The sequence below is a fragment of the Camellia sinensis genome, chromosome 5, assembly GCF_055761805.1.
Source record: "Camellia sinensis isolate YWXY chromosome 5, ASM5576180v1, whole genome shotgun sequence".
In the NCBI taxonomy this organism is placed as follows: domain Eukaryota; kingdom Viridiplantae; phylum Streptophyta; class Magnoliopsida; order Ericales; family Theaceae; genus Camellia; species Camellia sinensis.
Window position 1 is genome coordinate 164,125,103 of NC_138965.1, and position 16,992 is coordinate 164,142,094.

The following is a 16,992-nucleotide window of genomic DNA, read 5'->3' on the forward strand; positions in this document are numbered from 1 at the left end:
GAAGACTGGAGAGGAGAAGTCCTCGAACAACTCAGAAGCAAAGTTGGAAAAATGACTATGGCCAAGCTTGCCCAATTCACAATTATTCAAGGTGAACTTTACTTCCGAGGAGGTACCGGATTCCTAGCCCGGTGTGTTGGCCAACAAGAAGCAAGCTTCCGACTACAACAGATCCATGAAAAGTCTTGCGGGGATGGGGATATCAGTCTGTATAGAAGAATCCAAAGACAAGGTTATTATTGGCCCGAGATGGAGAAGGACTCGAATCAATTACAGAAGGAATGCCCCAAGTGTCAGTCATACATCCGGGAGGATGAGAGTTGCTTTGAAATTGATACCCCTGACTGGAGGCAAGTCTACATTGACTATCTCAAAGAGGGAACACTACCTGAGAGCCCGAGGGACATTGCACACCTCAAGAGGAGAGCGAGGCGGTACTTTCTTGATCAGGACAAGCTGTATAGAAGAAGTATTGAGGGCACTCCCCTGAGGTGTCTCTCCAGGGAGGAGTCAGATCTAGTCCTCGGAAGAGCCCACGAGATTGAACATCAAGGAGGGGCTCGGCTGTTCGAGCAACTTATACACCTTGGGTATTACTGGCCGACCATGGAGTCAGATGCATCCCATCACGTGAAGAGGTGCCAGACTTGTCAGAAACACGGAAATTTGATCCATGCTCCAGCTGTAGACCTGCATAGTATCCGAACGCCATGGCCGTTCCATACCTGGGCTTTTGATCTGATAGGGCCCATCTCCACATCTTCTAAGGGTTACAAGTGGATTCTCGCAGCCACAGAATTGAGTACAAAATGGGTCGAAGCAATTCCTCTGAAGAACGCTACGGGGCCTGCAGTCGCGAACTTCATCAAGGAGAATATCATTTGCCGATTTGGAGTACCAAACACCATCCTCTCGGATAACGGCACTCCCTTCATAAACAAAGATGTGAAGAGCCTCCTAGAGACTTACCAAGTGAAGCATCACAAATCCACACCCTACTATCCAAAAGGGAACGGGCAGGCGGAAGCCACAAACAAGACACTGATAAGGATTCTGAGCAAGATGATGGATGAGTTTGGGGGGACTTGGTCCGAACAGTTGATAGTAGCCCTATGGGCGTATCGCACTTCGAAGAGAAAGCCAACTCAAGCAACTCCTTACTCCCTTGTGTATGGGTCCGAGGCAGTGTTACCTATAGAGTTGGAAACGCCATCTGCTCGAATGGCTCTCGCCTCGGGAATGGTATTGGAGCCTCGAACCACCAGATTGGAAGCATTAGAGGAAAAGCATGACAGAGCTGCAAAAGTCATGGAAAGGTATCATGAGTCCATCGCCCGAGCCTATAACCAGACTGTGGTACCAAGGAAGTTTGAAGAAGGTGATCTAGTATGGAAGATTGTAGACCCAATCATGCGAGGACAGCCTTTACCCAAGTTTTCTCCAAAATGGGAAGGGCCCTACAAGGTGGTTCAGGCAAGCTCAAGCGGGTACTACAAACTTGTAAGGGTTGAAGACGGCTTCCGAACTGGCCCGCTCAATGCAAAGTTTATCAAGCATTACTACCCATAGTTGGACTCATCTATGTTGAAATTCATTTTCACTTTCTTACTTTGTCTAAAGGTTGTATTTCCCTTGCGTTATGAAGAAGCTGGTTTTCTCTATGGTGTATGTTTTATCCCATCACTTACAGTGAATCTATTATGCTTTTGTCAAGAAAGTTGAAGAACTAATGAGAATATTTCAGCTTTTATAAACATGTGCATATGATTGTTCTATCATTCGAAATAAATATTTTATCAAGTAGAATGAGAAAACAATGCGAAAATATCCAAACAACAAAAATTTTGTCATTTCATTGCATTGTCCTAGATAAAACATTTTTATCGAAAGGGGCAAGAAAGTAATGATAAAAAAAAAACTCAATCTTTCCTAAAGACACCTTCGAAGAAGCTGCCCGTCACATCTACATCTGGAGGACAAACAGTAGAGTGTGCCTCTAAAGTCTCCAAGGCCCGAGCATAACCCGACTCAAGTTCACGAAGAGTTACCTTTGTCTCATCTATAGAGGTGCGATAAGAGGCAAGCACAGACATAAGTTCCAGCCGATGACTGGCGTTCGAAGCTATATCCAGGCGCTTCCGAAGCCATGATAAGTCCACTTGGTGACGCTCCATGTCAGAGATCCCCTGATACGCCGTCTCGACTACTTTTCCATTAAGGTCACACAACCGTTGCGTGTCCAAGCTATATAAGATAGTGGCAAAAGACTCGAGAAGAGCAGTCTGAATGAGTGGACACTGGCAAGCAAATGAAGCAAAGGTCTCCGGGTAACTTGAATGCACAAGCTGTAGAACTGAAGCAAACTCAGGAGCTACCCAATAATGGAGAAATGATACTTTGCCAGAAGCTGAAGGAGGAATTGGGGCCGGAAAGCTGCTAGTCTCAGGAATCTCCCCAATGTCTATCGGGTTAGATGAACCACCCGGAGGGGTAACTCCCGGCAGAGGTCCCGAGCCTGAGAATGCCGAACGATAAGGGGAAAGACCAAAAGCATCACTATCAATGTGGAAATCACTGAGATTCAAATCCAAAATATTTGAAGGCACTGGCGATGAAGAACCTCTAGCAGTCGTCTCAAAGGCAGGTGTTCCCCCTTGAGAAGGAGAACCGTGAGGAGTTACAAAGAGAGTCGGAGTAGAGTCCGGGGCAAGTGAAGACGGGACCCCGGTAGCAGCTAACACTGGAGCAGAGTCCGAGGCAGGTGAAGGCAGGACCCCGGTAGCAGCTAACACTGGAGCAGAGTCCGAGGCAGGTGAAGGCAGGACCCCGGTAGCAGCTAACACTGGAGCAGAGTCCGAGGCAGGTGAAGGCAGGACCCCGGTAGCAGCTAACACTGGAGCAGAGTCTGAGGTAGGTGAAGGCAAGACCCCGTTAGCAGCTAACACTGAAGAAAAGATAAGAAGGCCTTATTAGAGGTAGGGAACAGGAAAGTCATTTAAGTAAAGATTTCTCACAGATATAAGTAAATGACAAACTTCAGAAAGAAAGATTACCAGAGGGAGAATCAATATGCAAAGCAGGGGCAACTGAAGGACTCCTAGCATCAACAAAGTCACTTGGTCGTGTAGAGACCACCTGATCGATCTCAATGTCTGATGAAGCCTGAACAGTAGTAGTCATCCCTGAAGAAGGAAGGAGGGCCGGAGGATGAGAATCACCATAAGTGCCAGAGCGAGTCTCAGAGATCTCTAGCACATCCACCTCCACACCATTCCCAGAGGCGCACCTCATCTCTACATCGCCTCTAGAAGCATGGCCCGCGACATCAATTTCTGTGGCATCAGTCCCTCCAGCAATCTCAACATCAGAACGGTGAGCCCCAATAAACTCGTCACCAAGGTAGTGCTCCTCCTCAGCTACGGTAGGGCGATGACGACGCGTGCGTGGAATAAGGTCACAAAAATGATCGGAGGACTCAGCCTCATCATCATCGTCATCTATAACTGCTATACGAGGGGTGCACATCTTCACAAGTCTTGCAGACAAAGGGAGGGTGTCGTCCAAGTCTGAGTCCGGCCTGGGGGAGGCAGCATGGCCAGGAGCCACGGTACCGAGAACGTCAACAACCGCAGGATCCTACACAACATGGGCAAATAAAAGTTTTCATTTTAGAAGGTATAGTCGCAAGAAGGAAAGTAGCTTCAAATCAAGAATTTCGGGTACCTCATGAAGCCTTTTGGAAAGGCGAGGAGCGGAAGGACTGGCATCAGAAGTCCTCTTGTGAGCCATCTTCTTAAGGCGGGTCGTCCGAGGACCAGAGGCCTTATTCAAAGGGACTGGCTCTGGAGAAGTAATTGCCAAGCTAGAAGCAGATGCCCGAGCAGAAGGGTCAGTTAGAGCAGATGAAGTGAAGAAACCCTCGTACATGTGGTCAGATTTTCGGCTCTCGGGTAGCCGAAGAGAAGAATCCTTCTTATAAATCGGCGGAGGCAAACATACGGTCGGTCTGCTCTGGACAAATGCAATAAACGCATCGATATTCTTCTGCCAATACCGCCTGAAAGAGGGGGTGAAACCCCCTACTCGGCTCAAGCCTGGCATCGTCAAAGAGCCGGATATGGGAAGCACGGTGTGTACAAGCCGGCGACTGAAGCGCCCGTAGCTCTCTGAAAATGATAATAAATGAGGTGCTGGCCCCGGGGCACATTGATCAAACCCGAATTGACATGCTACACGGTCAGGCCTATAAACGGCACTATCAACGCCTTCCTCATGCCACACCGGTAATGAACTCGGACGGATCATAATCAGCATATCAACAAAGGGTGCAGGGATGTTCTTCGGCAAAGGAAAGGACACCGAGCGGGAGGAACCATGATAGATAAGCGGTGTGGCCACACCTACAGGTGGGCATACATACGGCCGTGCCACAAAGCGTCGGGGATCATCCACCAGAGTATTCAAGGATAAGGTGGAAATGGTACGTGACCAACGTGTAATCAACGGCTGGCAAGACTTCGCTTTCTCAAATGTCCGAGACCCATCAGTATCGAGCACGGGGATGCCATCTTTATCCACTATCTCCCGAAGAACCTCCGCCTCGAATACAGTCGGAGCAGGGGCAAATTTTGGGAACCTCTCGAAGAAGAAACAAAGTAGGAACTGGCTGTGAATGAAGGAGACAGGCTCATATCGACCCACGGAGCGAACCATATCTCGATGTAGTAGATCCAGCCGATAATAGAGATTCCCAAGAAATAGGGGAGCCAAAGGGATCCGATCTCCTCTAAAGAGCCTGACTGCCAAGGGAAAGACGAAAGGATTGAGGGAATCCGGAGGTGTGCTCGGAAGAATGAAGAATGAAAGGAAGCAAGCCAGAAATCCCAAGAAATAGAGCCTGGAGCCATACATCGGACCGGCTTCATACTCCCGAGAGTCAGGATCAGCATCTCTGGCCAAGGGCTGAAGATCCTTGAAGAAGTGACGGATCCATGCAGTATAGGAGGCACGGTCCGTCCTTACTCGACTAGTCCTCCTCGCTGAACCATCAAAAACAGAACTCCACCGACCACAAGTTTGAAGATTTAGCTTCAGAGATTGGATCAAAGAATCATCTTCGGGGGGTGTCTGCTCAGGGTCGAAGGCATCAGGGCCGGTCACTTCCAGACGCAGCAACATGAACACATCCTCAAGGGTGGGCCCCATCTCGTGCTGGCCAAGTATAAAGGTGTGTGTCTCGGTGCTCCACCGAAGAGCCATGGCTTCAAGGCTAGCATTGTTGCGACGGATAGATAGAGATCTAGATATTTTCACCGGGATCAATAGCCGGGCCTCCTGAAGTCGTTGACAGAGGCTCTTGTCCGAGAGGACATCATCGACCCACTCTTGCCAACCGAAAGGAGGGTTTGAGAAGGCCTTGAACTGAGGATAACAGTATGGAAAGTCCCCCTGCTCAATCCGAAAGCGTAGCACCGAGGAAGGAGAAATGAGGGCCTCATGTCCAGAGTCAGTGTCCTCAGTGAGACATAATGGAGCCGCCTTCGGAGATAGAAGAGAAGTGGTGGAGGTAGCCGCCCGCCAGAAGGGGTCCTTCCGACCAAAATAAGGAGATTTCCTCCACTCAGATGCCGGAGGTACATCCCTCTCTTTCATGAGAGCCGGTTCCGATGACCCCGGGACAGCGGGTTTCTTTCGAGAAGACATATGGCTGAAATAACAGGTATAAATAGTAAGGAGTTGACCGTATTAAAATTCAGAATATTGGAATTAAAGCAACACATTCGAATGAAATTTCGGCATCAACTATTCGTTTCTCTGAGAGTCCATGAATTCAACAAATTCTACGAGGAATTTTTTACACCAAGAGTCCAGGTTCAACCCCGGAAGTCATCAACAATTCTTTTTTTTCGGGTGTTCCTCAAGCTCAACAAATTTTAATACCAATGGGTGCATCATCAACATATAGATTTTCGTCTTCTATCATCAATAAGAGGTGCAATGTCATAGGTCGCTTCATGATGAAGTTCAATTGGGTCAATTTCTTAAAGTCACTATGTTCTATATTAAAGGTCCAATTTATATGGGGCTCAAAATTTGGACAGAGTGAAGTTCAATAGTAAATTTCAGGCCCGAGATCCGAAGTATATTACATTGCTTATCAGTAGCAAGATTCAATGGATCATTATGCAAATTACAAGAATGTCCTTTCCAAAGTCCATATTCATAAGTCCAGGGTTTTCTCTCTCCATGTCAAAAATGGAGCTCAAATACTAGTCAACAAGTTATATTCGGCCTTTCCTCGGTGATAAAGTTCAACAAATTATGTTCAAGACAAGCACCTCAATAAGGTTTCAAGTGCTAGTGCATGTTTCCATATGGCCAAAATCACGGTGTTTGAGCTAAAAAAAAAAATATCATTGGGATTGCCGCAAAAATTGAGTCCATATTCAGATTCAGTTTTTTATTTATTTATTTTATTTTTATTTTCATCAGATTGCTTGAGCCCTCTACATTGCCACAAAAATATATTTATATATATTTAAATATACTTATATTCGGAAGAAGGGGTTGAATGTCATACTTACAAATTTGGGCAGTTAGAGAGGTGAAGTCCGAAGCCGATACTGGAAATTTAAGCTGAAATCAGAGAGGCTTTACAGACTGTAATCAACAAGACTGGGCTAGGCTTGGGCAAGACCACACACGTTGCGTTGAGAGGGCGAACGTGCGTGGTCAACGTCGGATAAGCTGAAGCCGGAAGCAGCGATGTGGAGCTAGGTCGGGCAAGACCACACACGTTGCGTTGAGAGGGCGAACGTGCGTGGTCGACGTCGGATAAGCTGAAGCCGGAAGCAGCGATTGATTGTGCACAAGCCAAGGCTAATGTGGGTAATCCGAGGTCTAAACAAAAAAATATATATATGATAATCAATATATATATATATATATATATTTGTCCAAAGTTTGTCAAGCAACAAAGTAAATAAAAAATAAAAATAAAAATAAAAAAAAAATAAAAATAAAAAAAATAAAAAAAAAATCAGTCATATTGTGCATTCCTTCAGGTAACTCCTGCAGATGAGAACACCTTGATAGCCTCAAAGTCTGCAGGTGTTTTAGGTTGGTTAAGGTATTGGGCAATCTTTTAATGGATGTCTGGGAGGGGTCAAGGTATCTTAGATGCTGTGAAATAGCAATATGACTTGACAATTTCTGAATACCACTGAAAGACAAATCTAGAACCCGGAGACTTTTCAGTCTAAAGACTGAAGGATCAACGGTCCCCTGGAAGCCACCTGATAATAAAAGCAGTGTCCGCGGGTGTTTCGGAAGATCTAGTGATCTTGAAATAGTTGATGATTTAGAATGAAAAGCCAAAGATACCTGACAGAATTTTCTGGATTGACTGCATCCAACCCCAGCCTTCACTACATGGTCAAACTTCGCAACAAATCTCGCTAAATCATGCAACAGTGGAGTTGAGACAATAAGTGATACACAAGCAGTGATGGACTTCAGCGGCTATAAGCATCAAATCGGAAGATGATTACCTTGGTCTTTGTTGGAGGAGTTCCTGACTTATCTGTAGTAGTGCTTCCAAAGCCGAACCTTGGTTTCTTCTCGGCAGGCTTTAATATTTGAAATGAACACATCAAAGTTTCATCCACACTCAACATCGCACCAGCATTATCAAACTCTCCACAGTAATTAGGAGCCGAAAATATAGTTACAAGTTGTCTATCAGCAAAGAACTCATATCCGTCTTCAACAACCTATATAACAAAGCAAAATGACTATGAGACACTCTGCAAGTATGAATGCTGTAAAAAAATTCTAAACTTAATCCAGCTCAAACCTGGTGGGCACGACAAACAAGGCCAAGATCCGGCGTGCCCGAATCTCTGAGCTCGCTAGGCTGAAGTGAAGCACCGATGGTGGAGCTGCAAGGGAGAGAAGCCAACGGACAGCAGCGCCGGGCAGTCGAGGTCGGCAGTAGCGGTGGCGTCGGTGCTGGTCAGTCGAGGCCTGCAATGGCAGTGACGTCGCAGAGGAGTCGGCGTCGGTATGTCGGTGGCGTCGGAGTGTCTTCAGTGACGATGGCAGAGACGGAGACTGGAGATGCAATGGAGGTCAGTGAGCAGATTGTTCTTGAAGAAAAAGCTGGGTTGGTCTTGTTCAAAGAAGAAGAAAAGCTGGGTTAAAGAAAGAAAGAAAGAGAAAGAGAAAGGCTGAAATGGGTGTGGCGGCTGTGCAAAGTTTGTAAGGATTAGGGTTTTGGCACTTTCCTTAAATAAAAAAAAAGAGCATTATCCGTGTGTGCCAAACAACAAAGGCACGTGTGAGCCCCCCCAAAAAAAAAAAAAAAAAAAAAAAAAAAAAAAAAAAAAAAAAAAAAAAAAAAAAAAAAAAAAGAGTACAAAAAAATTAAATTTTTGCTTGTCAATTTTTTCTGTAAATTGAAGTGCGCCATCAACTTTATCCATAGGCTCTGTCGTGACAAAATGTTTTTTTTTTTTTTTTTTTTTTTTGGGAACGTGATGCGAAACAGGGCCGAAGAAATGACAGTATGCATGTCTGAGAAATTTAAAATTTCTCATACACGCAAGGGGCAAAATGTAAGAGGGGCTAATTTGAGCCCACTAAATTATTTAGGCCCAATAGCCCAAGATTAGTGGGCCCGAATTTATTGCAAGTCCAAGAATCGGTGGGCCTAGATTTATCGCCATCAAACGGGCTGAATCGCTCTAAGCCTCGAAGGGGTTCGGATCCACGAACTTAGAGACTTAGAGACTTACTCGGGCCCGGACTCGAAAGGGTGTTGAACAAGCCTAGAGATCCGAGGCACTCGGACTCGAAAGGATTCGGACCTACGAATCTAGAGATCCGAAGCACTTGGCTTCGAACGGATTCAGATGCAATCTAGAAGCCGCTCCGTTAATGAGTCCCAGAACACTTGCGGGCTCGGAGCTTTCCGGGATCTACGCACCAGAACCATGGGCGTAATGGAGTTCGAACAAAGGACCCGATCCCGAGGACGGTGAGTGGAGATAAATTCACTCTTCGGTTAAACTAGCCTATACCCGGGTCGAGGTGGCACGACCCCGGGGGGTCCATGAGACTCGGCAATATTTTTGCGGCAGGACGTCCTCTGGGACTACCCCTGACCCTTTGGGATGATTGGGGATCATTGGTTAGGTGTGGCTAAGAAGAAGGGTTCGCCGAGGGAGTGATCTCCTCTTCGGGGTTTTCTCATCCTCGGAGAAGTCACCTCCTCGGAGAAGTCACCTCCTCGGAGAAGTCACCCCCTCGGACAAGGTGGTTAGAGAGAATATCCCCCATGTGCCTTGCACATGGGCTCCATCCTACATCATGAGGTGCCTATAAATAGCACCCACCCATAGCTTTACAAGGCATGGATTTTGGAGATTTTTAACTCTTGGGAAAGAACTAATTTCCCTTCTCCATTATCAACCTTGAGAGTGAAAGTGGGAGATCAATGGGAGAGCATTGCCATTATTCTATTCTCTAGCCATTTTGCCTTCTTCTTCACCCAATCTCTTATCTCCATCATCTCCTTTGTTGTTGTGTTCCTAAGTTGAGATTATTGAAGAATCTAAGCCTTTTATCATATTCCAGAGAATTCGAATTTCTCAACTCCTTTCTTGAACCCTCTCCTACAAAGAGAAGTTGTTAATAATGGAAAGTAGACATATTTTGGGAAGATTTACCGGTTGGACTTGCCTTCATTTCCCAAACAATCTGAAAATGTATTTTAGTTGAGAAAATGACATGTACATAGAGAAAATCCCAAGATATGTGTTGTCAGTTTCCTCACTTTCACATGCAATGTAGGAAAAATACCAGATCAAATCACTGAATTTTTGGTACTGGGGATCTATATATATAATCTAGGGTCATTGTACAAGGACACAATCACTTGAATGGGATAGAGGACTTTCCATTATAGGAAAAGCAACCCCACTTTTGCCCTTTGACATGGTCTAGAAGGACATCATGAGCTCCACTTTTAAGTTTTTCTAGATCAATCTTACCAGCCAATTGGTAAATTCAATGTGTTTGCTGCTTGTATTTTTTAGTTAATTATACTTGAGGTTCTTAAATTTCAGTAAATTTTTTTCAATTTTCATCTATAATATTTTTAAATTTTCCTACTTTACTTAGGTAGTTAACATCCGTTCATTTTTATTATGTAGTGTTGCGTTGATTGTCATGTGATATTATAAAATATTATTATTATACAAATTTAGATAAATTACACTATATCTCTCTTTTAATTATTTTCCTACTTTGATCCCTAACGTTTTTGATTTTATCTAATTTGCTCTATTGGCCAAAGTCCATCAAAAATTGGACAAATGGCAACCACGGTAGCCCCAAGTTGAATCCCACACTCTACTGTCTCTTTTACTTCCTTAGATCTACTGTAATGACCACTGAATTTGAGAGAGAAATGTTCAATGGTGTCAAAAGAGGTAATGGTTTTGAGATGGTGGTAGCAGTGAGGACGAGAAGTAGGGCGGAGTAGATAATGGTATTGTTCAATTGCTAGTGATGGTGGATGGCCAATGAGGATTTGTCTCAAATTGAAAAAGTTCTAAATTGATTAGATTGCATTGAACCAAATCTTTTTATTGATGCGGTTTGCTGAGAAAAACAGTTTATATTAATGCTCAAAATAATATAATTGACATTATCGATTTGATATTTTTTTTTACCTAAATACGGACCGTACTGAACTGATTGCCTCCCTACTTATAAAAGAGTATATTGGAAAGGTGCTATTGGGGGGCTCAAATGGGGTACTTCAGTTGTACTATTCATTTTGTGGAGTTCACTAGGAACCATCATCCAATCATTTTGATCATAGATGAACTGGTATTTTGCATTAATGAGTTGCTTGGCCTTTTTTTAAAAAAATGAGTTGCTTGATTAGTCTTACAAAATAAGCAATTTGGATAATTGAGATGACCCTTACATGGGTCACCTGAGTCCCAACAATACTCTCTTATAATAAATCCATCCATGGAGAATAAATTCAAGATACTTACAGTCACTCACAAACCATATTGTCAATTAAAATTAGAGAGTGAAATTAAACCTAAGACTTTTGAATTCATAATTCATCTCAAGCCAAATATTTTTTACCATTCCTTCAGCCCTCATTTCTGTATCTCATATCCGAACATATTCTGAGGGAATAGCATAAAAATACCAACAGCACGACAAGATCAGCCAGTGGGATTTCAAATGGGTACATTCACTGAAAAATGAGACTCAACATAAAGGAATAATCTAAAAAAACAAAAAAGTCATTTTCATGCTTTGATTTTTCAAAAGTGAAGGCACAAAGAACAGTACCCAATGGTGCAATTCTGCTGAAAAATGGGATTAAAAGTAATTTAAATGAACTGACATTATTTAAATAGCAGTGAAATTCCACATTCCAATGGAAAACTGTGAATTTGAAGCAAACATGTTTTGAATTTGAATAGTTCCCAATTTTTTTGAAATTCATATTTCTTGTGAAAAGATATGAAGTCAGGGTAAAACAGAGCACCTCAATCAATGGGTGTAATTGATAATGGCCACCCATTGAAAATTTAGGACCACGCGATTGGATGACTCGTCTGCTAGACCAAGCAAACAAGATGGTAACCTTTTCCTGTTTATCTTACTATAAAATTTTGATATGAGGAGAAATAAAAGCTAATGGAAAATATTTTTTATAATTAATGAAAAATAAAACTCATTTAGGTAAAAAATATTTTTTTTTTACAAGATAAATGACTTCATAAAATTTTGTCAAAATCACCGTACCATTATTTTTCCCGTAACCACCACCTCTAATATAATCACTAATACATTACCTTCAAAGTAAAAACCAAAAATAGGAAAACATTTTGTAGAAAAATCCTATACATTTTTCATAAATATTTTTGGTAGAAAATGTTTTCTTAAAAACTGTGTTATGCTGAAACAGACAGAGATCTCATGCCACAAATATCAACTACTAATACATTAATATTAGGTTTGCAATCAAAGATGAGATTTTTTTTTTCTTTTAAAATGTTTTCCGCCGAAACAGATATCTCATAACACAAAGATCAAAGTCCAAAAATCATTTCTCCACCAGCTGGAAATTTGTTCCATTTCAAGATTAATAAAGAGAAATTTGCCCAATGGATTAACAATCATCAGCCCACATGATGTTCCCTGCATAACATCACCCTCAAAATTGCATTCGCAGTCATACCATCATAGTGTTCAATGCTTGCTTCATATTTAAAAACACAAAAAACAAAAACAAAAAATTAAATGAAAACATGAACACAAAAGAGTGAGTAGGGGTGTGTTTGATTGGGGGGATTAGGGGAGGACTATTTACTATTCGGATTGTTTATCCGAAAGAGTGAATAGTCCATCGTTTGTTTTTTTTTTTAGTCTGCCGAACATTGAGTCCAACCGGACTCCTTATCTCCCATATGGGGGATTATATTATCCCGGCGGGGTGTGGAATAGTTTTGGGAGGACAATTTACTGTTGGGATTAGGTGATAAAATGACCATTTTGACCCTCTACTATTTAATTATGTATTATATTTAGTAAAATTCAATAAAATTTAAATGTCTCAATTTAAAAGTAAAATAATTTTATTTAACTTCTTATTGATGTTTTATTTATTTAATTTTTTAAAATAATTTTTTATTGATATTTTATTTTAAAATTTTGTTTATATTTTATTTAATTTCATTATTTAAATGTTAATAGATAATTTATTTAATTTCATTGTTTAATTATTATTATTTTTAAAAACAAATTTATTTAAAATTTTAATTAAAAAAATAACATATATTTTTATTGATATTTTATTTATTTTATTTAAAAAATAAATTTATTTAATTGTGTAAAAAATAAAATAAAATACATTTTTATTTAATTTAGCTAAAAATAATTAAAATATTAAAGATATGTTTAATATTGTTATTACTTAGTAAATAATTAAAAAATAGTAAAATAGTCTTTTGTTCATTTATCCTATTCAGTCCGTCCAACCAAACGTTGGATTCACTAAAATAATCATTTCCAGACATCTAATTCAATGAAAAAACAAACACAGCATACATATCCAATCCAACCAAATTATCCGGAAATTCACAGTCCAATGACTCAAGTCCAATGGATTCTAATCCCCTTATCCAATCCGTCCAATCAAACACACCCAAAAGTGTATCTGAATTAGACTCCAATCTCATCAGTGAAAGGAATGGACTAGATTCTGAAAATTGAATACTACAGGTAATGCTCATGAATATACTCTAAATTGGAAATAAACAAAGATATGATATAGAAGAGAAGATAACAATGAACCCACAAACCAGAATCAGCAGCAAAATGCTGCCATCTTCTGGCCCTGATTATGGCTGTCTCTATACATACAATTCCCTGAAACCTACTCGTCGTTTTCTCTACCAATTTATTTCGCAAACTCAAATTATATGATTTAACAATTTCAAATAAATATGGAGAGGGACTTTCTGTTCTTTACCCCTTTCGATTCAAATTACCACTTCTCTGTTTCTTCATCAACAATTGACAGTAGCATGCCGACACAAATGCAGTTGATCTCTTCTTTGAACAATGTCTTTTGGTGATTGGAGGCCAGCAAAGAACTAATTGGTGAGGCAATAGAAGCAATGAAAGCTAAGCTAATGTGACTGATAATTTTGTGCTCGGTTTTGAGGAAGGTTAGAGGAAAATTCTTAAAAGAATCAATAGAAAGGTGGTGGTGGGGGAGATGCATATGGAACCCCGAAGATTGGTGGCAATGGCCCCTCGTATGCGGGAGTAGGAGGTGGTGGTGGTGGGTGTTCACATGGGACTGGAGCTGGTGGTGGTGATGGTGGAGGAGGAGAGTGGTAGTGAATTGGGGGTGGGGGTGGAGAACTATAGTGAATTGGGGGAGGTGGGGAAGGTGGAGGTGGAGAAGCATACACAGGTGGTGGTGGTGGAGGTGATGGTGGTGGCAAGTAATGAATTGATGGTGAGGGTGATGGTGAGGGGGGTGGTGGTGGGGGTGAGTACTCTACACAAGGTGGAGGAGGAGGTGGTGGTGGTGGTTCTATACAAGGTGGTGGAGATGGTGGTGGTGGTGAATGAATTGGGGGAGGCGGAGAATGGACAGTAGGCGGTGGTGGTGGTGATGAATAGGCATAAACAGGCGGTGGTGGTGGTGAGTGTGGTGGCGGAGGTGGTGATGAATAGTGTGGAGGCGGTGGCGAATTATAATAATAGGGAATAGGAGGAGGTGGAGAATATGAGGGAGGAGGTGGAGGTGGTGGTGAATTTGGCGGTGGAGGTGGTGGGGAGTGGATGCAATAAGGTGGGAGAGGTGGAGACAATGTTGGTGGAGGAGGTGATGGTGGAGGTGGAGAAGGTGGAGGAGGAGATGGCGGTGGTGGGGGAGGTGGTGGCGGTGGAGGGGGAGGTGGTGGCGGAGGTGGGGGTGGGGGTGGGGGTGGAGAAGGTGATGGGGGAGGTGGAGAAGGTGGTGGAGGAGATGGCGGCGGTGGAGAAGGTGGGGGAGGCGACGGTGGAGGAGGAGATGGAGACGGTGGTGGAGGAGATGGCGGCGGTGGAGAAGGTGGGGGAGGCGACGGTGGAGGAGGAGATGGCGATGGCGGTGACGGTGGCGGTGGTGGAGGAGGTGGTGGTGGTGGTGGTGGGGGAGGAGGTGGGGGAGGAGAGGGTGGTGGGGAAGGAGGTGAAAAAACCGGTGGTGGTGGTGGAGACGAAGGCACCACCGGTGACGGAACAAAAGGCTTACACCTAAAAACACTACAATCCACAGCAGGCTTCGACAAAAACCGCCGACACTGCGCCGGCGACCTCTGCGCAGGCCTCGAGGGCAAACAATTCCTCCGATCATCAAAACCAGGCAAGCTCAAACACACTGGAGCCTCACCAGTAAAGAAATTATAAGAAAACGTAAAGTTATCAAGTCTTGGAAGCTTACATATCCTCGCCGGAACACTCCCAGACAGCATATTATGCGCCACATTAAGCTGCTCCAACTTCACCATTCCCGCAATCGTCTCCGGCAACGACCCCATCAACTCATTGAAACTGGCATCAAACACTGTCAATTCCTTCAACAACCCAATCTCCGGAGGCAAACACGACCTCAACCCATTCTCCATCAGTATAATCTCGTTCAAAGTCCTCGACATGTTCCCCAGACTCGCCGGAACACATCCTCGAAACTTGTTATTCGCCACCACAATCACCGACACCGGCGAGTTCCCGAAGTTATCTGGCAACTCGAATTGGAACCGATTGTGGTTGATGAATATAGCATCTAAATCTTTGTCGAAGAGTTTGTTTGGTACATTGCCTTCAAACTCGTTGAATCGAAGATCTAAGAACTTCAAAACCGGCAATTTCAGTACAACCAGAGGGAATTTTCCGGCGAAACGATTGTTGCTCAGATCGAGCTCGTAGAGAAGCTTCAAGTCCTTGAATTTGTGAGGCACAGTTCCACAAAACCGATTCGAATTTATGTGAAACAATGCGAGATCAGTGAGAAGTCCCAACTCCTCCGGGAGGTACCCAGCGATGTCCCCATGATTGAGATCGATTCCAGCGACGGTTTTAATCGAGTGGTTGTCGAGCGCTTGAGCACAGTAAACTCCAGTGTAGTGACACACATCAGATCCGACCCAATTTCCGGTGAGATTTTGAGGATCGGAGAGTATAGCTTCTTTCCAAGCTTGAAGTGCAATGTAAGCGTTTCGGAGACGAGGGTTTTCGAAAACCAGAGACGAATCAATCGTTACGTTCTCGCCTCTGTCGCCGAACTCGTCTCTGTAGTAGAGTAACTGGCGTTGCTTGATGTATAATGATTCGGTGTCTGTGAGTCCGCCATTGTTGAAAGAATGAGCATTTGCAGAGGAGAGAAAGAAAGAAAAGATGAAGATGGGTAGTAGTAGTAGTAGTAGTAGTAGTAGTAGTAGTGAGAGAAGATTGAAGTAGAAATGGTGGTTAGTCTTGTTCTTCATCACATATGAGACATTGATATCTCTCTCTCTATTTTTTTTTTTTTTTTTTTTCTGGGTTCAGGTTGGGAACGTGAGATGCTAACGGGAGGGAGATCTAAGGAGAGAGAAGGAGATTTGGGTTGGATGTTTGGGGAGACAGAAAATGAAGAGGGATTTTTCTAGGGATTTTGGGGGAGCGTGTGAGAAAGAGAGGAGAGAGAGAGACAGCTAAATCACAGCTCAAAGGCCACCACCGAATTCGGATCTTCGGTCGCACTCCCCTGTAGCACTCTCCTGTCGCCCTCCAAAACGACGTCGTTTTGGAGGGTTTTTTTTTTTCTTTTCTTTTTCTTCTTTCTCTTCGGTCTGTGTCTGTGTTTGGTTTGGTTTTTGAAGAAAACCAGAGGAGAGGAGAGGGGAGGGGAGGGGAAGAAGAGAGAGAGGAAGGGAGAAGAAGAGTTGAAGCAATCTGGAACAAAAACCAATTCATCAAAATCCAAATTCAAAAAAACCCAATTCATCAATTTCTTAAATCAGATTTCAGATTTCAAATCTGTAAAAAAAAATCAGATTTCAACAAACATCATCATCAACAAACCTAGAAAAAAAAAAGGGATTGTTGATGATTTCAAATCAGGGGATTTTTTTTTACACAGCTTAATGAAATCTGATGATTAGAAATCAGATTTAAAAAACAGATTTTTTTACACAGAAATTGATCCCAATTGGTAAAAAAAAATCAGCTTTTTTACAAATCACGGGATTGTTGATGAAATCTGATTTTTTTTTTTACACAGATTTCTTAAATCAGCTTAATGAAATCAGATTTAAAAAAAAGGGATTGTTGATGATTTCAAACCCATTAAATCAGATTTCAGATTTCAAATCAGGGGATCAGATTTCAACAAACATCATCAACAAACCCAGGAAAAAAAAA

At 42.7% G+C, this 16,992-nt stretch overlaps 2 protein-coding genes across 2 annotated transcripts; both read right to left on the bottom strand.

Moving 5' to 3' along the window:
• Window positions 1-1,823: 1,823 nt before the first annotated feature.
• LOC145790963 (uncharacterized) lies at window positions 1,824-6,379 on the bottom strand. Its single transcript, XM_082870339.1, has 3 exons — window positions 3,724-6,379; window positions 3,054-3,636; window positions 1,824-2,944 (listed from the first exon to the last, which is right to left on the bottom strand). Exons 1-3 carry the CDS (start codon window positions 5,701-5,703, stop codon window positions 1,920-1,922), a joined length of 3,588 nt encoding a protein of 1,195 aa, XP_082726465.1. The 5' UTR covers window positions 5,704-6,379; the 3' UTR covers window positions 1,824-1,919.
• Window positions 6,380-13,342: 6,963 nt separating this feature from the next.
• LOC114282314 (leucine-rich repeat extensin-like protein 5) lies at window positions 13,343-16,314 on the bottom strand. Its single transcript, XM_082870340.1, has one exon. It carries the CDS (start codon window positions 16,074-16,076, stop codon window positions 13,791-13,793), a length of 2,286 nt encoding a protein of 761 aa, XP_082726466.1. The 5' UTR covers window positions 16,077-16,314; the 3' UTR covers window positions 13,343-13,790.
• Window positions 16,315-16,992: the final 678 nt, after the last annotated feature.

What these genes read in the sequence shown, in the direction of transcription:
- LOC145790963 (XM_082870339.1), bottom strand. Translation starts at nt 5,703, where the DNA reads ATGTCTTCTCGAAAGAAACCCGCTGTCCCGGGGTCATCGGAACCGGCT. An exon ending in TTTCCAAAAGGCTTCATGAG is followed by an intron (nt 3,637 to 3,723) that starts GTACCCGAAATT and finishes CATGTTGTGTAG; the next exon opens with GATCCTGCGGTTGTTGACGT. An exon ending in GCATATTGATTCTCCCTCTG is followed by an intron (nt 2,945 to 3,053) that starts GTAATCTTTCTT and finishes TCTTTTCTTCAG; the next exon opens with TGTTAGCTGCTAACGGGGTC.
- LOC114282314 (XM_082870340.1), bottom strand. Translation starts at nt 16,076, where the DNA reads ATGAAGAACAAGACTAACCACCATTTCTACTTCAATCTTCTCTCACTA.